This window comes from Cottoperca gobio, chromosome 4, assembly GCF_900634415.1.
Source record: "Cottoperca gobio chromosome 4, fCotGob3.1, whole genome shotgun sequence".
Lineage (NCBI taxonomy): Eukaryota > Metazoa > Chordata > Actinopteri > Perciformes > Bovichtidae > Cottoperca > Cottoperca gobio.
In genome coordinates, this window is record NC_041358.1 from 8,549,663 (window position 1) to 8,568,388 (window position 18,726).

At 40.4% G+C, this 18,726-nt stretch overlaps 1 protein-coding gene across 1 annotated transcript in view; it reads right to left on the minus strand.

Moving 5' to 3' along the window:
• Window positions 1-3,428: 3,428 nt before the first annotated feature.
• The window catches only part of LOC115007486 (adenylate cyclase type 1-like), a 46,242-nt gene continuing 30,944 nt past the window's right edge, over window positions 3,429-18,726 (minus strand). The window contains exons 10-20 of the mRNA XM_029430385.1: window positions 17,646-17,743; window positions 17,373-17,457; window positions 15,905-15,994; window positions 14,151-14,407; window positions 13,883-14,009; window positions 12,597-12,713; window positions 9,063-9,209; window positions 8,510-8,608; window positions 7,918-8,032; window positions 6,711-6,835; window positions 3,429-6,053 (exon numbers count right to left, since the gene is read on the minus strand). Coding sequence (XP_029286245.1) covers window positions 5,724-6,053; window positions 6,711-6,835; window positions 7,918-8,032; window positions 8,510-8,608; window positions 9,063-9,209; window positions 12,597-12,713; window positions 13,883-14,009; window positions 14,151-14,407; window positions 15,905-15,994; window positions 17,373-17,457; window positions 17,646-17,743 — 1,590 coding nt within the window. The 3' untranslated portion in view covers window positions 3,429-5,723. The remainder of the gene's footprint in view (window positions 6,054-6,710; window positions 6,836-7,917; window positions 8,033-8,509; window positions 8,609-9,062; window positions 9,210-12,596; window positions 12,714-13,882; window positions 14,010-14,150; window positions 14,408-15,904; window positions 15,995-17,372; window positions 17,458-17,645; window positions 17,744-18,726) is intronic.

Consider the following 18,726-nt stretch of genomic DNA (forward strand, 5'->3'; position numbering starts at 1 on the left):
CATATACAAAGTTATGTACACACACACATTTAAGCAGTGGGGTTGCGTTTTTCCTCCCACGCTCCAGTGTCCAAATTCCACTAGGGTTTACAGTAAGGGATGTTATGGCACACAGGGTCATTGGGTGAGCAGTGCAAGGGAGGCGCGGGGGCAGTAAAACTATCATTAACCCCCCGGTCAGTCAGCTGCGTCACTACCCCAAACTCCCCTCGGCAGCTCTTGACTCAGGGTGCTGATAGACGGCTGATCTGCTGCAACACAGCTGTAAACGAGGCATGAAAAGGCTCATTTCCGCTCGCTTATCTTAAGAGTGTGTGAGTGTTTACGTTGGCACTCCTGAGCCAAGCCGGGCATGATTGATTATATCGGAAAGTCCAGCAGGTGGTAAACACACACACACACACACACACACACACACACACACACACACACACACACACAAACACACTTTGGCTGTACATGTATTGACATCCTCTGAAGTGATTGCACACAATCAGTATGAACCACAAAGCTTTCAGAAGAAGAAGAAGGAGGGCGGTCGACTGGTTTATAATTTAATTGTTGAAAAACACAACCTTGATGGTTTCGTGTCAGGGCATGTGTTGCCATGACAACCTGTCACTCAGGATGCTCTGCATGCCACAGCACTTCCAACTGCTTTACTATACACACCAGTAGCAGACACACACACAGACACACACACACACACACACACAAACACACACACACACACACACACACACACAGACACACACACACACACACACAAACACACACACACACACACACACACACACACACACACACACACACACACACACACACACACATTTTCACATCACTGATGAATGTTTGGAAGTCGGTTCTTCCTGCGACAGGACTTCGCACTCAGCTCAACACACAAACAGGCACAATGATAAGGCCCCACGTTTGTTTTGCTTTCTTTTCCCTTTTAAAACCGCCCGTTTGTTTGTTAGATTCCTCCGTTGGGGGGTGAAGAAAGAGACAGAAACATGTACAGCCCACTGAGGTCCTGACACAGTTCTCATACTCCGGAGTCCTGCAGTGTATACAAGAAGGACTGTCCCCATGAGAAAAATAAAATAATTGCTTGTTCTGCACCAGAGAGTTCAGTTTGCATTCCTATTTCCTATTGACAGTCTTTGTTAGTTCCTGTTAACCAAGTAGTTTTGGAAGGTACTTACATGACAATGGACGTTTCTTCTCATTTTTAAAGATGGATCAGCCACGTAGTCTTTAATGATCTATGTTTTATGGTCATTTTATTGTATCATTGTGTTTTGTATGTGTACTTGCCCATATAAAAATAGATATAAAAACAGATATAGACAGGCTTGTCCTGGTCTACTGGCTCAGGGTTGTCTAGCTCTGGTCTGGGATGTATTACTGTGTTGCTGTGCTATCTAAGGATAAAAGAGCTGTACTTGAATGATGACTGATTTGTTACTCAAATACTCTCCAGTTCTGATTTAACTGATGTTGATTGATGTGTCATGTCATACACAGCTTAACCACACTATTTTAATAAAGTTTGTTAATGTTGAAATGTTAAAAATACAAACTCTGGGATTCAGGAGGAAATAAAACTCAGTCTACATGTGTAGGCTTGTATATAAGAAGTTGACGTAGTCACTTTGATGCCACCTATTGGTTTGTGAAGCTTCAAGTTTGGCATTTTGGCCGCTGCCATGTTGGTTTTTGCACAGGGTCCTAATGATTTAAATACAAGCTATTTGAGTGTTTGTACTGGGAAGAGATGTCTAATTAACATACGTTTCTTTCCCAATTTAAGTCTATGGGATAAAGTATTTTTTGGCCCAATTGCATCAATGTGACAGAGCTGGTAATTCTAAGATTTGGCCACTTCCTCAAAATCGCTTCAATGCCCCATGCCCTTCCTGGGGGCAAGGGGAGTCGCCCCCCTGCTGGATATTAGAGAGAATACAAGTTTAAGGCACTTCCGTATTGGCTTCACTATTCAGGCCCGGGGGTTGGTTGCCGCTTGACTTTTACATTAGTTTGGTTGCAATACAGCTCCTAGCCAACAGTGTGAGGTACTAAGTGAAATGAGTGAGCAAGTATAAAACTATGCCATTGTTGGTGTGGATATGACGTATAAGGCATCTTCTTCTGTTTCTTTGGTTGACGTTTTGAGCAATTGTTGCTCTGCAGACTTTGTTAGGGGAATAACCCACATTACGAAATGTTAAAACAGCAATGACTGTAAAACTATTGGCAAACAACAGACATTTTAAAACTAAATATTGTTCACAAAAATGTCTCTGTTCACACTGACGTCCCACTCACACACTCCTGCACTCAGACACTAGCAGTGATGTGACAGGTGACATCAATTAGGTGTGATTAATTACATGAATGATATATTGTCCCAATGAGCCAGTGAGCCAACTGCAACCACGATTAATGTCATTTATTGCACCTGTGTCTTATCTGTTATTACTGTACATGTCAAACTGTCTTCTAAGAACAAGGCAAGTTGACATAGGAAATCTCTTACTGGTGTAACAGTGAGTCATAAACTCTACCTGACTGTTGGACTGTCAACCTTTGTTTAAACTTTTAAAACTTTAATTTCAAGTCTAGTGGAGACCACAAAATGATACTAAAGATACTGTGTCGGCAACATGTGTGAGAAATATTTTTAATAATGTCTTTTGTCAATTAACGAAATGTCAAACAGCTGTTTGTTTTTATACTTGATTAAATCACTTTGGGCCTCTGGGAAGTTATGACGTTTTATTTAATTTATTTATTTTAAATTTGTACAGATTTCTCATTTTACAGATTTCTCATTTTTTGTTTAAATTTTTGTTTTTGTTTTCGCTCTGAAAAGTGCTAAATACATAAAGGCTATTTACTAAATGATTAATTGAAGCTTAATGAATAATAATAATTAAAACCTAGTTACAGCCCTAATCTCATGTACATGTGTTTCTGCAGCCGGACACCTGTCTGACATTGAACTCATCTTTTCAACATTCTTCCCTGAATGAACTTTACAAGCACTGAATACCAGAAAAGGGAGGTCTGTTATCTGCACATAACGTACAGTATCTGCTCTACACACACACACACACACACACACACACACACACACACACACACACAATTTGTCATGTTTTCCTGGCAGCAGACGGGATCATAATATCAGCATGAGGCTCCTTCTAAACAACAGGCTGACATTGACCCCGATGTTGCTCCAAACTTCTAACATCAGCTCCTCTGTTTTTCTACCATTACATAACTATACTACTATATAACCGAGGTGTGTGTGTGTGTGTGTGTGTGTGTGTGTGTGTGTGTGTGTGTGTGTGTGTGTGTGTGGGTTGAAAAGCCAAAGGAGAGGCAGAAAGGAGAAAAGTGTTTTAGTGAAAACGAGCCCGGGAACAGAAAGGGTGCTTTTACTCCAGGAGACACGTCCCCGCTGGCTTTATTTTTCTAATCATAATACGTCAATATCATCGCAGTGCAAACACTTAGTATAAAATATCGTCTTTAACAAAATGTACATTCACATAAAACTTCTCAATAAATACATCTTCAACAAAATAACTTGACAAATATCGGATCATTCATAATATATCTCTGAAAAAGACTCTACAATGTACAATAATAGCAAGTAATACCTACATATAACAATTGAAACCCGTATCATACAGTATGAAAATATCCAATTTACAGGAAAAATATTGTACACAACTCCTTTCCATCAACTGTTTAAAGCAAGTGTATAAAAATCCTCATTTGTAATCTCTTAGAAACTCAAAATAAGCATTCAAGCTACTATATAGACTTTACATCTATTTTAAATATGATAAGAAGTACAACAACATCATTTCAGTTCAGGTGACGGTGTCCAAATAAATCTCTCCAAAAATCAACACTTGCCATCATTTGATCATCGAGTTACAAAACTGTTCAAGAAACAGCTCAAACTGTAAAAATACAGCATTCAACAGAAGGAAATCCACAATAACCATAGCCACACATTCAGCTGTGCTTTAGCTCAACACCAAAAAAGTTTGATATGTTTATGAAAATAGGTTGGCACATTTGAAAACCAGCTACCTGTTGACTACAGCTGGAGCGGGGAGGAGGAGGAGGGGCCCCCGGCCTGATGTCAAACCGTCCTGAAAATGTCCTCGAAAAAGGTTTCGCACACCAAGCTCATGAAGAAGACACGGGTCAAAAAAGCACCTTACATTCAAGAGGACCGCTACCTTTAGCACATGCATGAGGACTACATTAAAACAGAGTCACTGTGTGTCCGCTGCTCGGCCTGTATGAATGTTTCATCAAAGCATGCATGTAAGAGCCACAGGCTTGCAGGCAGTGCATGCTAGGACAGATTAGAGGAGAGTTAATGGCTGTGGTAAGCCGTACTGTGAGTAGCATGCTATACCATAAAATAAATCATCTGGATTTGTATGACGAAGCCAGACACGGAGGTTTGGGTGTCTCCTCATAAACTCGACCGAAAGCAGCTTTTAGTTCATAAAAAAATTGTAGAACAGAATATCTTAACAATATAAAATATTTCTTAATAAACAAGCACACAGAAAAAAAGGTTTTCTTTTTTTTTAAATAGAATTCCACGAGGAAGGAATCACACTCGCACAATACAGAAAAAAAGTTTTTTCTAAGTCATGCTTCAACTTCACGGAGATACACACTGGTGTGGCTAGCTATTCACACTCTATCGGCTACATACACTATTAGGTCAAAATAGGATCCAGCTGGCTACATGCAAGGGGCTGAGATAGGAGACAAACCACTTTTATTGCTACACTTTGACGAGGAAGAATCTGGAAGTCAAGCATCACAGGGAAACAGACAGCAAACATGACTGAAGTGCAGCGGTGGCATCATGCACTTAAAGACACTGAGCGACGCAGCTCAGGGAATCAAGAGTTTACCTCATGTGCCGTTGGAGGGTTAAAATGAAGGGGCACAAACGTCCAGGAAATGATTGAAGGCAAGGCCCTGTCGTATTTTGGCAAGTTTATACCGTTAACTGCCATTTACAATTATACATTTGGCTTCATCCACTTTAAAACATATATCTCTTGGACAACAACGCCCCTGTAATTAATTCATAAATCAATCTAAAAGGCAATGAAAAGATGGCAAGAAACTCATCGTGAGGAGTGGCCGCGAAGGCAACAGCACTGATTTGGTTTGATACTGAGAGAAAAGGGTCAGCTAAAGTTGTTAAAGGAATTTCCGCATGTGCTTGTTGTTGCGAGAGGCTTGCGTGCTACACTATCAATTGTGCAATTGTTCTTATTTTGATGAGTATTTAGTATTTTATTGTTGTAGTTGTGGAAACAGTTTTGGGAGTCGACTCTGAAATCGTGGAGACCTTGACCTTGCATTGGTTACAGAAGAAACGTGCCTAAAAGCTTCCTGCATCCTGTTTAGGACACCCCGCGGTGTGAAACAACAAACAGGGCTGGAGTGTGGAGAGAGAGTCTGATCGAGGCTGCCTCAGAATCCAGTCCGAAACGCAGTCCAGGCCTCCCATTGGACGATCAGTGTTTCAGCTGCCCCCCACATGCAGTAGAATGGAGGTCGGCTTGACTCTTCCCTCTTTAATGAACTCTCTCTGCTATCTCGTTGTGCTTTCCCCACCTCCACTCTCATTTTCTTGTTTACCACGATCGCCATGGAGACAGCATCCGTCACATCGTTGCTGTGGGGACAGAGGGCAGGTACCTGGTGATGCTGGTGGAGGTGGTTGGTTTGGCCATGCTCGGGCTCGGGGTCCTGGTGGTAGCGTAGGTTGTCACGGTGGGGGCGGGGCTCAGCTTGGTGCACACGCTGCCTTGGGTGAACGCGCCGGACCGGCGTTCGGCATTGCCGGGCTGCTGCTGGATTTGCGACGGCCTGCTGCCATGCCTGCGCCCTTCCAGGAAGTATGTGAGCATCTGACCTTTGCCCTTCACGCTGACCTGGCCCCGGCAGACAAAGTTGTAGTTGTCCGTGATGAGACGATGAACGTCTTCTGTCACCTGGAGAGGAAACATGGAAGGATGAGGTTTCTCAGCGTTTCTCATGATGTCCGTTCTTCACATTGGGAGACCAAAAAACTCTCAAATATGCTGCATTGGATTTGACATCGTCAGAGGTTATTCTAAACGATATAAGCCGGTTATCAAAAACCTTTCTTTCTGCGAGTTAGATAATAAGATTTCTACCACTCGTGTCTTCATACTAAATTTAAAGTTAGAGCAGTGAAACGTTAGCTTAGCATAAAGACTAACAGCTATCCTGGCTCTGTCCAATCTATTTAGTTTTTTTAACCTGTACATACACTATACATTTGTGGTTTCACAGTTAGGTGTTGGGACTATTTCTTAAAAGAACAACAGTTTACCCAGCACTTCTTTACGGTGTCTCAGACCTTAGCATGGGTTGCCAAATATGGTGTGAGAAGTTTTGGATCTCTTTGCAGGCACGGGTGTACCAAACATGGGAACTTCACTATAATAACAAGACTTCAGAAAGTTACACACAGCCACTGCGCCCAGAGGCTCTTTGCCAAGAAACAGTCCAGTTAAATTAAGCTAAAACTAAACTGATGTCTCCCTCAACCAAATTGTTGGTGTTTCTGTTTGGATGTTTTTCTGTTACATACATTAAAGGAAATGAAGAAGACTGCAGTGTACCTGTATCTTTCCTTGTACTCCAGTGCTGTCCATCCTGCTGGCTACGTTCACTGTGTTTCCCCAGATGTCATACTGGGGTCTCCTGGCTCCGATCACTCCTGCCACCACTGGTCCCACATTGATACCTGGACATATAATGAACAAAACGAGGTCTTTTAATGAACACACAGGTTTAAGATGACTTTTACTTGTGTATATAACTAAAATAAGTATGTTTGTTACATTTGTGAAGTTTTATAAGATACAAAAAGTGAATGCTTTTCGTGTGGACTTTGGGTTCAAGTCCACACAAACTCCAGTCTCCTCTGTGAAAGCCCCATGTTTGTTTGACCCACCCATCTATCCCGACCTCCTCCCAACTCAGACCTACAGCTACGTTGTATGAAAGCGTATTTTTAGGAGATCAGGCTTTTGAATGCTAAATTACAAACATCTGTATTGTGTGTAAATTATCTGACAAGGTGATCGCTGCTCAACTCGAAAGTGATCCAGTGTGAGACGGATTACTTTTTCTTTTTGGTATCATTACTATCGATGCTAGTATCAATACTCAAAACAGTAGTACTGAGAATATAGGTATTGATCCGCCCTTTCGTACCTCCATGGCACCTGCTGGTATTCTATCCCTGTTTTTAGTATTAATAACATTTACAAAATAAATAGAATTGAACTGAATTAAAACTATTAATTACACCGCTGATGTCCCTGCAAAATCAATGGTATTGCTTCAACTTTACAGCCACAGTTGTGCAGGTTTTAGAGGTTGGGCAGCAACGTGGCACATGCAGACCAAGTGAACCCAGGCCTTCACTTTCTGGACCAAAAGTTGTGTTTCTGCAAAGGGGGTTCAGCCAAGCACACAAACTTACAGTTTTTACACATGGAGCCCCACAGTCTGCAGACAGGATGGCACTGTGTACACCAGGCTACGCTGGGATTAAACAAGGGCTCCTGTTGCAGGCTCCCCACAGGATACCCAACACAATGGAACCCAGAACTTCAGGTCTCGCTGTGACGAGCTTCCTGGAGGGAACGCACTTTCTGTGATGCATTTCCTTCCAAACTTACTGGCACTGAGCATCAGTGGTGTCCAGTGCAACAGGTCACTAGCTCCAACGCCAATGTTTATGTACAGCAGTGTGTGTGTGTGTGTGTGTGTGTGTGTGTGTATGTGTGCGCGCGCACATGTGTGTGTCTTTTCACTCACCCACTCTCAAGACAAAGTCATTGTAAGACTGGTAGTTGATGGCATCCAGGACATCAAACATATCGATGGCAAAATCTGACACTGTGCATAAATGTGAGGTGATGGACTTCTTTGCCTGTAAATAAAAAAAACACACAACTATCAGGAAAACACAGATTTATGCACAAACAAGCATGCTTACATCCAAGTTAGGAAGTTATTTAACCTCCAGTTGTGTTTACCTGATGTGGTTATACACATTATCATCTACAACAGCCACAAAAGTACGCACCAGGGTTTTCTCCAAAGTCAAACCACCTTTGTGGTTGACTGTTAAGTTTTGCAAAAGTTGCAGAAAGGACTTTGTCAGCTTTGCAGGATTTAAAGAATGCAAAATATGCTGAAGCCACAGAGGCCGGTAATCCCTCACAGAGGATTTATGGAGTGAAATGTGGCAGCGTTCTAAATATCAACACTCAGAAAATAGCTACCTGCAAATACTAGGCCTTTCAAAGCTGCTACGTGCATTTGGAACAGTTTTGAAATGCGCTAATACCCTGAAAACAAACACAAAAAGTCATACAGGATCTAAATATAGCTTCTGCATGTGTACCTTGGAGGCAGTTGTAGGAACCAGCCCTACTGCAGCCATGTATGTACTGCCAATAGTCTTGATTTTCTCGATTTCCCTGTAGCACTCCTTGTCCATCAGCTGGAAGGGGGGAAAAGTGGATACAAACAGGAGGAAAGCATTACCACTATTATGAATTTAAAATCAAATTGGAGTAAATTGTTAGTTTTTAGTTTATATATATTATAGGTTGTCTTGGCAAAATGGACAATTTTATTGTGTTTGAGTAAATTAATGCTTTATGATGCAGATTATAGATTCAAGCAGGCCAAAAGTCATCTGCAAGTAATTCCTTATTTTGAAGAACTTTCCCAACCGCAACCATTGCTTATTACTGTATACTGCATCAATAAACACAGTATTTTCTAAACCCTCAGTCATAGCCACAATGTCATCTTTGAAAATGTTATGGGGGTCATATTGCGCCAGAGCTTCCCCCCAATTTCTCCAAAGGCAGAGCAGGCAGACATGGAAACTGCAGGAAAAAATATACATAAAAACGGCAGATTTACGATGCATCAAAGAATTTATTCACCTCATCAAAGTCAGCGATGATCTCATTGAGCAGCCTGAGACACTCGACGCCCATGTTGTTCCCGTCCAGCTCGATGTAGAAATCGTTGAAGTTGGCGATGGAGGCGAACAACACTCCAACCTGAGCGTAGGACTGGTAGTACAGGTCCTGGATGGGAGGCAAGTTAAGTCAAAGGCATTTAAGGGTCTGTTTCAGTTTTGGTTTTATTGTCTCAATCTCTGAGATATGTGTCTCAGTGTTCCTGTTAATCCACAGAGCTCACTGTGAGCAGTTTTCATTTGAACTACTTTCACGTTCTTTAACTGTACATGACACCATTACCTCCTGCTGAACACCTCCAAATGACATTTAATTTACTTTCACTGATGGAAACAAGATCCAAACAATATGGCCTTGCCTTTAGACGCAGTGTTTCCTATTGTGATTTCTTTTTAGGTCAATTAATGATGCATTTTCATTTAGTTTTGGTTACAAAATTATACTTATATTATACTTGTACATTGGATACATACAACAAATATATGTAGTCTTTCGCCATCTATTATACATCCAAGTTCCAACTGTGATGTACTATATTTTTAAGTAATTACTTGCACATAATGCATTCTCCACGGGAATTCACATGCATTTTGATACAGAAATAGATTTCCCATGGAATGTACAGATGTTATAAATGTTATAGAACATAAAAGCCAAATGCATTGCAGCTAATGGGTCAGATTCAAGAGAGCTTCACTGTCATGTTGTCTTTGACAGCAAAATTGTAGTTGTATCAGCAATCAGAAGCCAAGTTATTCAGAGATATACAATAAAAATATAAAACAACCAAAGAGAACTGGTTCCATTTTAGGCACTGAGGTCAGCAACACATATGTGTATAAAGAGCAAAGAAAAACCAGTATGCTTACATGTGGCTACTGTAGTTCCCAATGCAACCAAAACTCATTTTCAAACATTATGTTGGAGTAGTGCAATTTTGAATTCCTGTCAGCATGTGTTATGAATACAGTTTATGGGTGAACTTTAGCCCAGAGGAAAGAGAGGAAGCCTTTCTATACACTGTAGCTGCGAGGGGTCACCAATGTGCCGGAAACATACTTCCTGACTTCCTGCCCCCAGTGTATACTAGTCTCAGCCTCAGATGATCCCTGCACCGTCTGATGCGTAGCCCGCTGATTGTTATGGAATAAGGCCGCTGTAACTTTATCTTTTTGTTATTATTGGAGAATCCCATAACAAGACCATAACCAACAATGAATGTAAGCTACTAACCAGTACTGTCTGTGTGGCCTTATGCCTCGGTGCCATAGAGATCCACTGTTTTTAACTATTACAAACTAAAAGGGCACTTGGAGAGCGCAGACCTCCACCAAGGCCGAACTCCCTATTCAATAATGTTAACGAAAATAAAAATGTATTAGTGTATCCGTTATAATGGACATAAGCTATATGTGGCTACACAGGAGACACGTGTTGGTTTCAATCTCTTCAGGGCTTTGTTGATGAAATAAAAAGATGAAAGAATGCTTCTAATGTTTGAAGCAGTTATTCATCTCAGAAAGATTCTAAATATAACGTCTCCTGTGGCTCTGCAGGAGCTTTGTCAAATAACTCCAGCTGATGTCATTGCGATGTCATCCGGGTTATTTCAGCTCGGGATTAAAGATTTTGCATTTTTAACAGAAGATCTAAGTTACAAACTGGGACATTGAGTTGAAAGACATGGATATTTACCAATCAGAGAAAGTGTGATGAAAACAAACTGTCGATGTGCATAATGGGAGCCTCTGCTGCACCAATTTTGACTACTCCCAAACAACCACCAAAATTTTATTAAAGTGCAATATTAAATTGTGTTCCTTAAGTCTGCAGGTGGTCATTTTGCATGTCAGTCAAAGACCCCCATTTGATCAATGTTCTTGTAGTTCTTGAGCTCATTATGCTGGAAATAGTTTTCTTTCTAATATGCTAACAGGCCAATTCTGACCGGCAACAACAAAGCTGAAGTTCTCTTCTATTTGAACAAAATATGCAAAATAAATATAAAAAGTACACCTACTGTATTTTGCAAAGCTAAAAGTAGATTTTAGAATATATACAATAAAATAGGAGATATGGAACATATTGAATGAAATGGTATGGAAGGGGTATGCAACACTGTCCTGTCGATATATAACATGTGTGATGGAGGATTTGTACAAAAATAACGTATATTTTATCTTTTGAAGTAGAATGTAAGTTCGCTTCCATTTCAATATTTTGAAAATGTCGCCTTACAGGAAGTATGGCACACATTTCACCGCTTATGGGCCATCAGCTCATACTTAATGTTTCCGTCCATGTCGTATGTATACTCATAACCTTTGCATACAACATTTGCATACTAGCATTGCACCTACAAAAATGTCCATATAATAAGTATGTGGCATGAAAAATCTATGTATCTATCTATATAATCTTAGTATTTATAAACCAAGCATATACTCTTGAGGGGCTATGAATTTCCTGAAAGGATGTATGTTTTCATCACTTCCTGAGAAAGGGAGGAGAGGGCAGGGCAGGATGTTCATCAATCAGTGGATACAGACACACAGTGCTGTCAGCTCACACTCAAACACTGCAGCACATGGTCAGGTCAAGCAGTGCCATTGTCCTAAACAGCTGGGATATTTTCCCACATGAAGACTCAAACACTTGCAAGGCATATATATATTTGCAATATGGGTTGAAGTTCAAACTATCCACTTATACTTTGTCAGCATTATCTAAAAGGTCTGATTACCAGCTTGAAATTAAGTTCATAAACTAAAAGCAATATCACTAACATATTTATTATTTATAGGTCAAAAGACATCTGGATGCGTGGGTCAAACTGTGCGAGGCTAAATTTGGTTGAAAAAGTGGCCGGTTTTTAAACATCTACAGGCCTGTAGTTTTTGGCGGCAGTATGATCTGGCTGTATAAGCTGGCTTTAAGACCAGTGGCAGTACCAGCAGTATGTGCGAAGCCACCGGTAATGAGACTGAAAAGGTGGGACTAATTAAAAATAATGATCTGCATTGGTTGTCCCTGTAACTGCCATCTCAGCTACTGTTATCATGAATTTCATGACTGTGTGCATAACTTTATCACCCCTGTGATCCAGACTAACACATTTTATTTTAGCTCCACTGCTGACGGAAATATGAGGAGAAACACTCGCTCCATCTCATTTCACTAGGAGGGTAATTTCACCAAATGTATCTCTGTGTGCGTGACAATAACAAAATGAGAAATGTGTTATTGATAATGCTTAATGTATTTCATAAAGGCAGCAGGAGTTGTATTATATTATTCAGCAGGACTGTGGGGAACCGCTATCGCAAGTACTGAAACAATCTGAAACCTGGAGAACTTGCTCAATAACTATATCAGGCCCGGTATAATGTTCATGTAATCTCTGATAGGGTTTAGTATGTTACATTCAGAGGCGTTAACTATCTTTAGACTAATGCTCCTTGTTGGACGAGCTGTGACATGTCTGTGGATGCTCACCATGTTCCTGGGGTTTGACATGAGGAAGTGCTGAGCCACATGAGCCGGCAGCAGGTTGAACAGGATCCTCTTGTTGTCGAGCTTCACCTTCTCCATGTCGCATCTCTCCTCCTCCGCCTGGACGCCACCAGCAATTACCACAAGTGGAGAAGGAGAGGTGAGTCCTTACAGAGTGATACGGATGTAAATCCAAAGTGAGGCTGAGGCTCTATTGACTAAATACAATGAACCTTTAGTGTAGCTCAAATCTCAGAGGTAGATGTAATTGCTAACCCTTATCACTAGAGGGAGATAATGATTTGCAAAAAAGACAAACATTCACTGTCATTCTTAAAATAGAAATACACACACTGTCCTGATCCACACAAGACTGTGAAACACTCAATTCAACACACACTGACTAAATTATGCATTATATAAAGCCATTTCTGCCTAAAACTGAATCCTCAAATATGACGAATTATATTTTGTTTATTTTTCTTTTAATAATGATTATAGAGCTAGGTGAATATATAAATCAAAAACCAAAATAAATGGATACATTAAAAAGAGAGAAGAAACTACAAAAAGGGGAAATACTTGATGAATAGTCAAGATTTCAACTGTCTTTAACATCTAACAATAACAATAATAATAATAATAATAATAATAATAATAATAATAATAATAATAATAATAATAATAATAATAATAATAATAATAGAGCTTAACCGATGGATTCTAAGGCTGATACCAATATGCATGTTTGAGAAAAATTAGAAAATAAAGCTACTGGCCAACAATATTGTAAACAAGAGGAAAGATTAAGACAGTTTGCTAGAGTGGAATAAATAATAAGGATACTTGAAACAAGTTTAAATGCATTGGAAAAAGGTTGAAATATTCTTACTGCATTGGCTTAAAAAATGAATAAATTATATATATATATATATATATATATATATATATATATAAATATTTCTCTAGACACAATTTGGGATTCAGTGTCTTGCTCAATGACAATTTGATCTGAAGAGGAGCTGAGGATCAAAGCCTACAAATAACAGGCAACCTGTCCTATGACCTGAGCTACTGCTGCCCCCTAAATATTACTTTACGACCCATTTACAGACAAACATTGTTGAAAATTGTTGGAAAATCTTTTTTGGGAATAACCCCTTGAGATGCACCAAACATTACTTGATAAGACATTTTCTTGCAGTGCACAAGAGCACTGGAGGTGAACGTACAAAGCCGTATGAATAAATGAGCAGTACCAGGTGTGCTACATGGACAAACAGACGTACCTGAGTAGCCCAGAGATAGTCGAGCCGCAGCTTCAGGTCCAGCTGTCTTGAATGCAGAGCCAAAGCTCCAGAAAACAGCAAGGCAGCCAACACAGGATCATACCCCCGTGTGTGGAGAAACCCCCCTCTTTAGGACAAACACACAAGTAAAATGGGTTGTTTGCTTCTCTAAATTACCTTATAGGCAAATAAAAAACTGAGAAGAAATATAAAATTACAAACACAAACATGTATTAACAAACACACTCTTTTATATCATAAGTCTTACCCCACAGCTTGGCGATAGCCGCTGGTCTCCATGACGACGGTGTAGGTGACAGAGAGGAGGAGGAGCAGGAGGATCTTGGGAAGCGAGGAGACTCGGAGGTAAGGGACAAGAGTGAGGGTGCCGGCCACGCAGGACAGCAGGGCGTACGACATACTGGTACAAGCTCTGTCCGCTGCTGTGCTGTTGGCGTCGGCAGGGATGTCCTCCTCTGAGAGGTTGAAGTTTGTCCCAACTCGCCCCCAAGGAACACATCCCACCTGGAGGAAGGGACAGAGAACAAAATACAACATGTGTCACCTTGGGCTTAAGCCCCAAACTTTTGATTTGATTTTGCGACATTCAAAGAAAACTACAATTGGAAAATACTATAAATTGATAAATCTTCAGGTTGGAAAATTTAGCAAGAGCCAGAGGACACAACAAGGCTGGAAAGGCAGACTAGTGATGACAGACACACACACATAAGCCTCACCGAGTTCTTGGGCCGATGCTGACACCAACCAATTTGTATTTCAAATATTTTAATGAGTATTTTACTCTTGAACAATAAATGTTTCATTCTTCTGAGACTGGCACCATCTGCTCAGCTGTGACTCTGCCAACTCAACACAGCGGAGACTTGAAATGAAAATGAAATGATGACACTGTTTCTCACTAAAAATACTTTGTTCTGCATCATGTACTGTTGTTTAATGTTGTTTTAGCATTTAAAAGCAATTCATTCAGTCTTTACATTCATTCAAACACACTAAACAGCTCACCAAGACAGCCTTCTTTCACCTCAAAAACATCGCCTGTCTCCGTCCATCCCTCTCCTCCACAGCTGCAGAAACCCTCTTCCACGCCTTCATCACCTCCCATCTGGACTATTGTAACAGCCTCCTCTATGGTTCACCCTCAAAAACCATCAATAAACTCCAATACATTCGGAACTCCGCTGCCCGTCTACTCATCCACTCCCGGACCCACGACCACATCACCCCCGTCCTCTACAAGCTCCACTGGCTCCCCATCCCCCAGAGAATCCAGTACAAGATCCTCCTCATGACCTACAAAGCCTCCATAACCTGGCCCCCTCCTACCTGACTGACCTCCTCCACAGACACACTCCCACCCGCAGCCTCCGCTCTGCTGCTGCTAACCTCCTGCCCCCCCCCCCCCCCCATCCGGACCAAGCTCAGATCCTGGGGAGACAGAGCCTTCTCCATCGCTGCTCCCACCCTCTGGAACTCTCTACCTCAAACCCTCAGAGACCCTCACTCTCCACATTCAAATCATCACTTAAGACTCACCTGTTCATCACCGCCTTCAAACACTGACCCACTCTCCTTCTCCTTCCTTTTTGTTCATTTACTTATCTATTTTTGTTTGAACTTACTCTGCCAAGCGTCTTTGAGTTTCCAGAAAAGCGCTATACAAGTAAAATAAGTTACATTTTTATCTGACAAAAAAAGTAATCAATTTAATCTCATGTTCTTCCTCAGAGAATGCCGTTTGACATCATATTACTGAAGGCACATATTGACAACTGCGATGCAGTTAAAAGCTACAGAAAATGTTAAATCTAACTTGACATAAGATTTTTCTGTCAAACCACTGTTATTATTAATAAACTTACACTCAACTTTATTTTCATTTGTTTCAACCCTTTTATTGTGTTGTCACTGTAAACCCTTTGAATTCATTTAGCAGGATATTATGCTTAAAAGATATTTAAAAAATATTAAATGTGACGTATAAAACTAGACACTTACCACACAGGCCTGGGTAACAGAGTAGGTGAGCAGAACGAGGAAGACGCACAGCAATGTTCGGATCTGGATGGTGAGGCAGCCCGGTTGGCACTAAAACCAGAGGAAAGACGGGGGGAGGTTGGAAAATAGAACAAGTGAGTAAATGAAGCACCTGTTTATCTACCTCAATAGCATTTAATTTGGACACATCATTAGTCATGAGTGGAAACGAAATGAGTGCATTTTGTGGTGTGGCTCATTACGTGCAGACCCATTATAGGAGACGCTTAAAGGATATGATGACAGTTCAATGTAGCATGATACCACAGTGTCATATAGAGGGTATGAAGAAGAAGAAGACGGCGCGGTCACTCCAACCCCACTGGCAAGTATGTGTGGGAAGAAGTACAGAGGTCCTTTATTTAAGTGAACGTAACAATACTACAGTGTAGAAATACTCTGCTTCATTTAACAGCCAATTTCAGATCAATGTATATTATAGGGCTGGATTATAATTATTGATTTAATAATGGCTTCATCACTACATTTTAATGTTGCAGCTGGCAAAGGTGGAGTTTATTTGAGTACTAATATGTTATTACGGCTTTACATACCACTGGGTAGTTTTTTTTTAGAATACATCATAATTTATTGATTATATATAAATATTTTATATTTAATAATTTTTCATCATCTTAATTTGCAAAGTCACTAGCCACTAAAGCTTTACAATAAATACAGCAAGATAAAAGTACAATATTTCCCTCTGAAATGTACTGGACAAGAAGTATAAAGTAGCAGAACATTTGAGTAAATGAGTATATGCAAACAGCACTGTTTATGATCCAACACAGCTGGGACTTCCTGGAGTGCAAGAATTTTGTAGTAATAGTTATAGTTATAGTTAACGGTGTTAAAATGGTGTAACGCTGTTGTTTAGAATAGATTAAACAAACAGTTTCAGGAAGATGCAGTACCGGGCAGAACTTCTCACAGTCTACTGAAGGCTTAAGAGAAGTAATGTGTAGTCATACACATTGTATAAACTGTGTACTGTGAGAGTAACTATACAAGCTGAACGTTTTGTGAACGAGACGTTCAAAAAATTGTATTTAGTATTTGAGCATGCTTGTTCTCGATCTTGGATACAGTGTAATATGGCAACACTTATCTGGACTCAAACGTCTACTTACTACATAAAAAAGGAATGTTATTTGCAGCCCTAGTGTAAAGTTATCTCCCTGGTTGGAGCTACAATACTCATCTATGTGCTGGGTAACCAACTTTTTGGCCACATTTCAATGTCCACTCCTGACTGTTGGGTACATCTCTGTCTATTCCTATGGCATCTTTGGACATCAATGTAGGATTTTTTTTTTTTTTTCTGGTATCGAAGCTCTTACCGTTCAGAGCACCTGATGCTCTGTTGTGCGACTCAGCTGTGTTGAAGAGAGTGCTATCATGTGTGGAGGAGGTGTGGGAGTCCTACCTGAACACTGGTGAGATGCAGGTACATGACACAGGCCACGTGGAAACACACACACAGCACCAGCAGCAGCAGCACCAGCATCCCCCTGAGAGAGGAGGGACCAGAGTGAGAAGGGCTTTTCCACTTTTCCACTGACTGCAGTGAAGACACCTTCCTTTTTAATTGTCTCACTACCAGATCAATCCAATTACACCACACAAACAGACAAACTGCAAATGTAGAAGTTTTTGCGTGTGTGTGTGTGTGTGTGTGTGTGTGTGTGTGTGTACGTACTGTGGGATCATTAGCAAATAGATAAGGCCAAACAGAGCCGCGAGAATCAGAGAAAGAACCACCGCACTGATGAAATGGTCGTCGTACACCTGGTGATACTAAGGACAAAACAGAGAGGAAAATTCAACATGAGAAGCATTCATCCATCCATCCTTTCAGATGTGTATCTGGGTCTATTTAGGAGCAGGTCAAATATCCTTTTCCATGGGGAATCCTCATTTTGCTTTCACACCAAAAGTGTGACATTGTGTAAAACAATTATTTTCAATGTAGAGTTTGGTTGTTCCCTTTTGGGGATTATCCCTATGTTCCCAGGGCATGTGTGTCTCTTGATATAAACATTGAAAGTGATTGCTAAGGGATATCTTTGCAGGTCAAATTTCAAAAGAACGACAAGGGATGGATGTTTCGAATGTAGTTTGAATGGTAAAAATATGTCCAGACACCGTGAAGATAAAAATGTCAAAAGTCAAGAACCATGCCTTGCCCACCAATTTGAGGACGTACCCTGAAAACGTGTTGAAATCAACTGGGAGTTAATTCAACACTGGACTTTTTGCAAGGTCCAGGGTGTGGTTTAAACAGTGAGTTGGCTTATGTACATTCTGACTGAACCCAATTGAATCTAATGAGATAAACGCGTTATTAAGGCTGTCGTGATTGATATCCACATGAATATTAAAGTCACCTACGTTAATTACTTTATCTGTTTTAAGGACTACATTCTGAGAATTCAGATATAAATTAAGAACAGTATAACAAATAAAATTGGCTTCATTGTTTTCCATGTTGGGTTTGAAAGCGTAAGAACAATACTTTTAGGTTTAGGATTGATTAATAAGCTTGAGTCTGCAACTCCACCTCCTCGGCCTGTGCCTCGAGGAACGTGAGTATTATTATGGCGAGGCGGAGTGGATTCATCTAGACTGACATATTTCTTGATGTCTCAGCCAAGTTTCAGTGGGACAAGATAAATCAATCTTATTATCTGATATTAAATAAAATGATATTAAATAAAATAAATAAATAAAATTAAATAGTCCATGTTTAAGAGCCCACATTTAATTGTTCTACTTAGTTG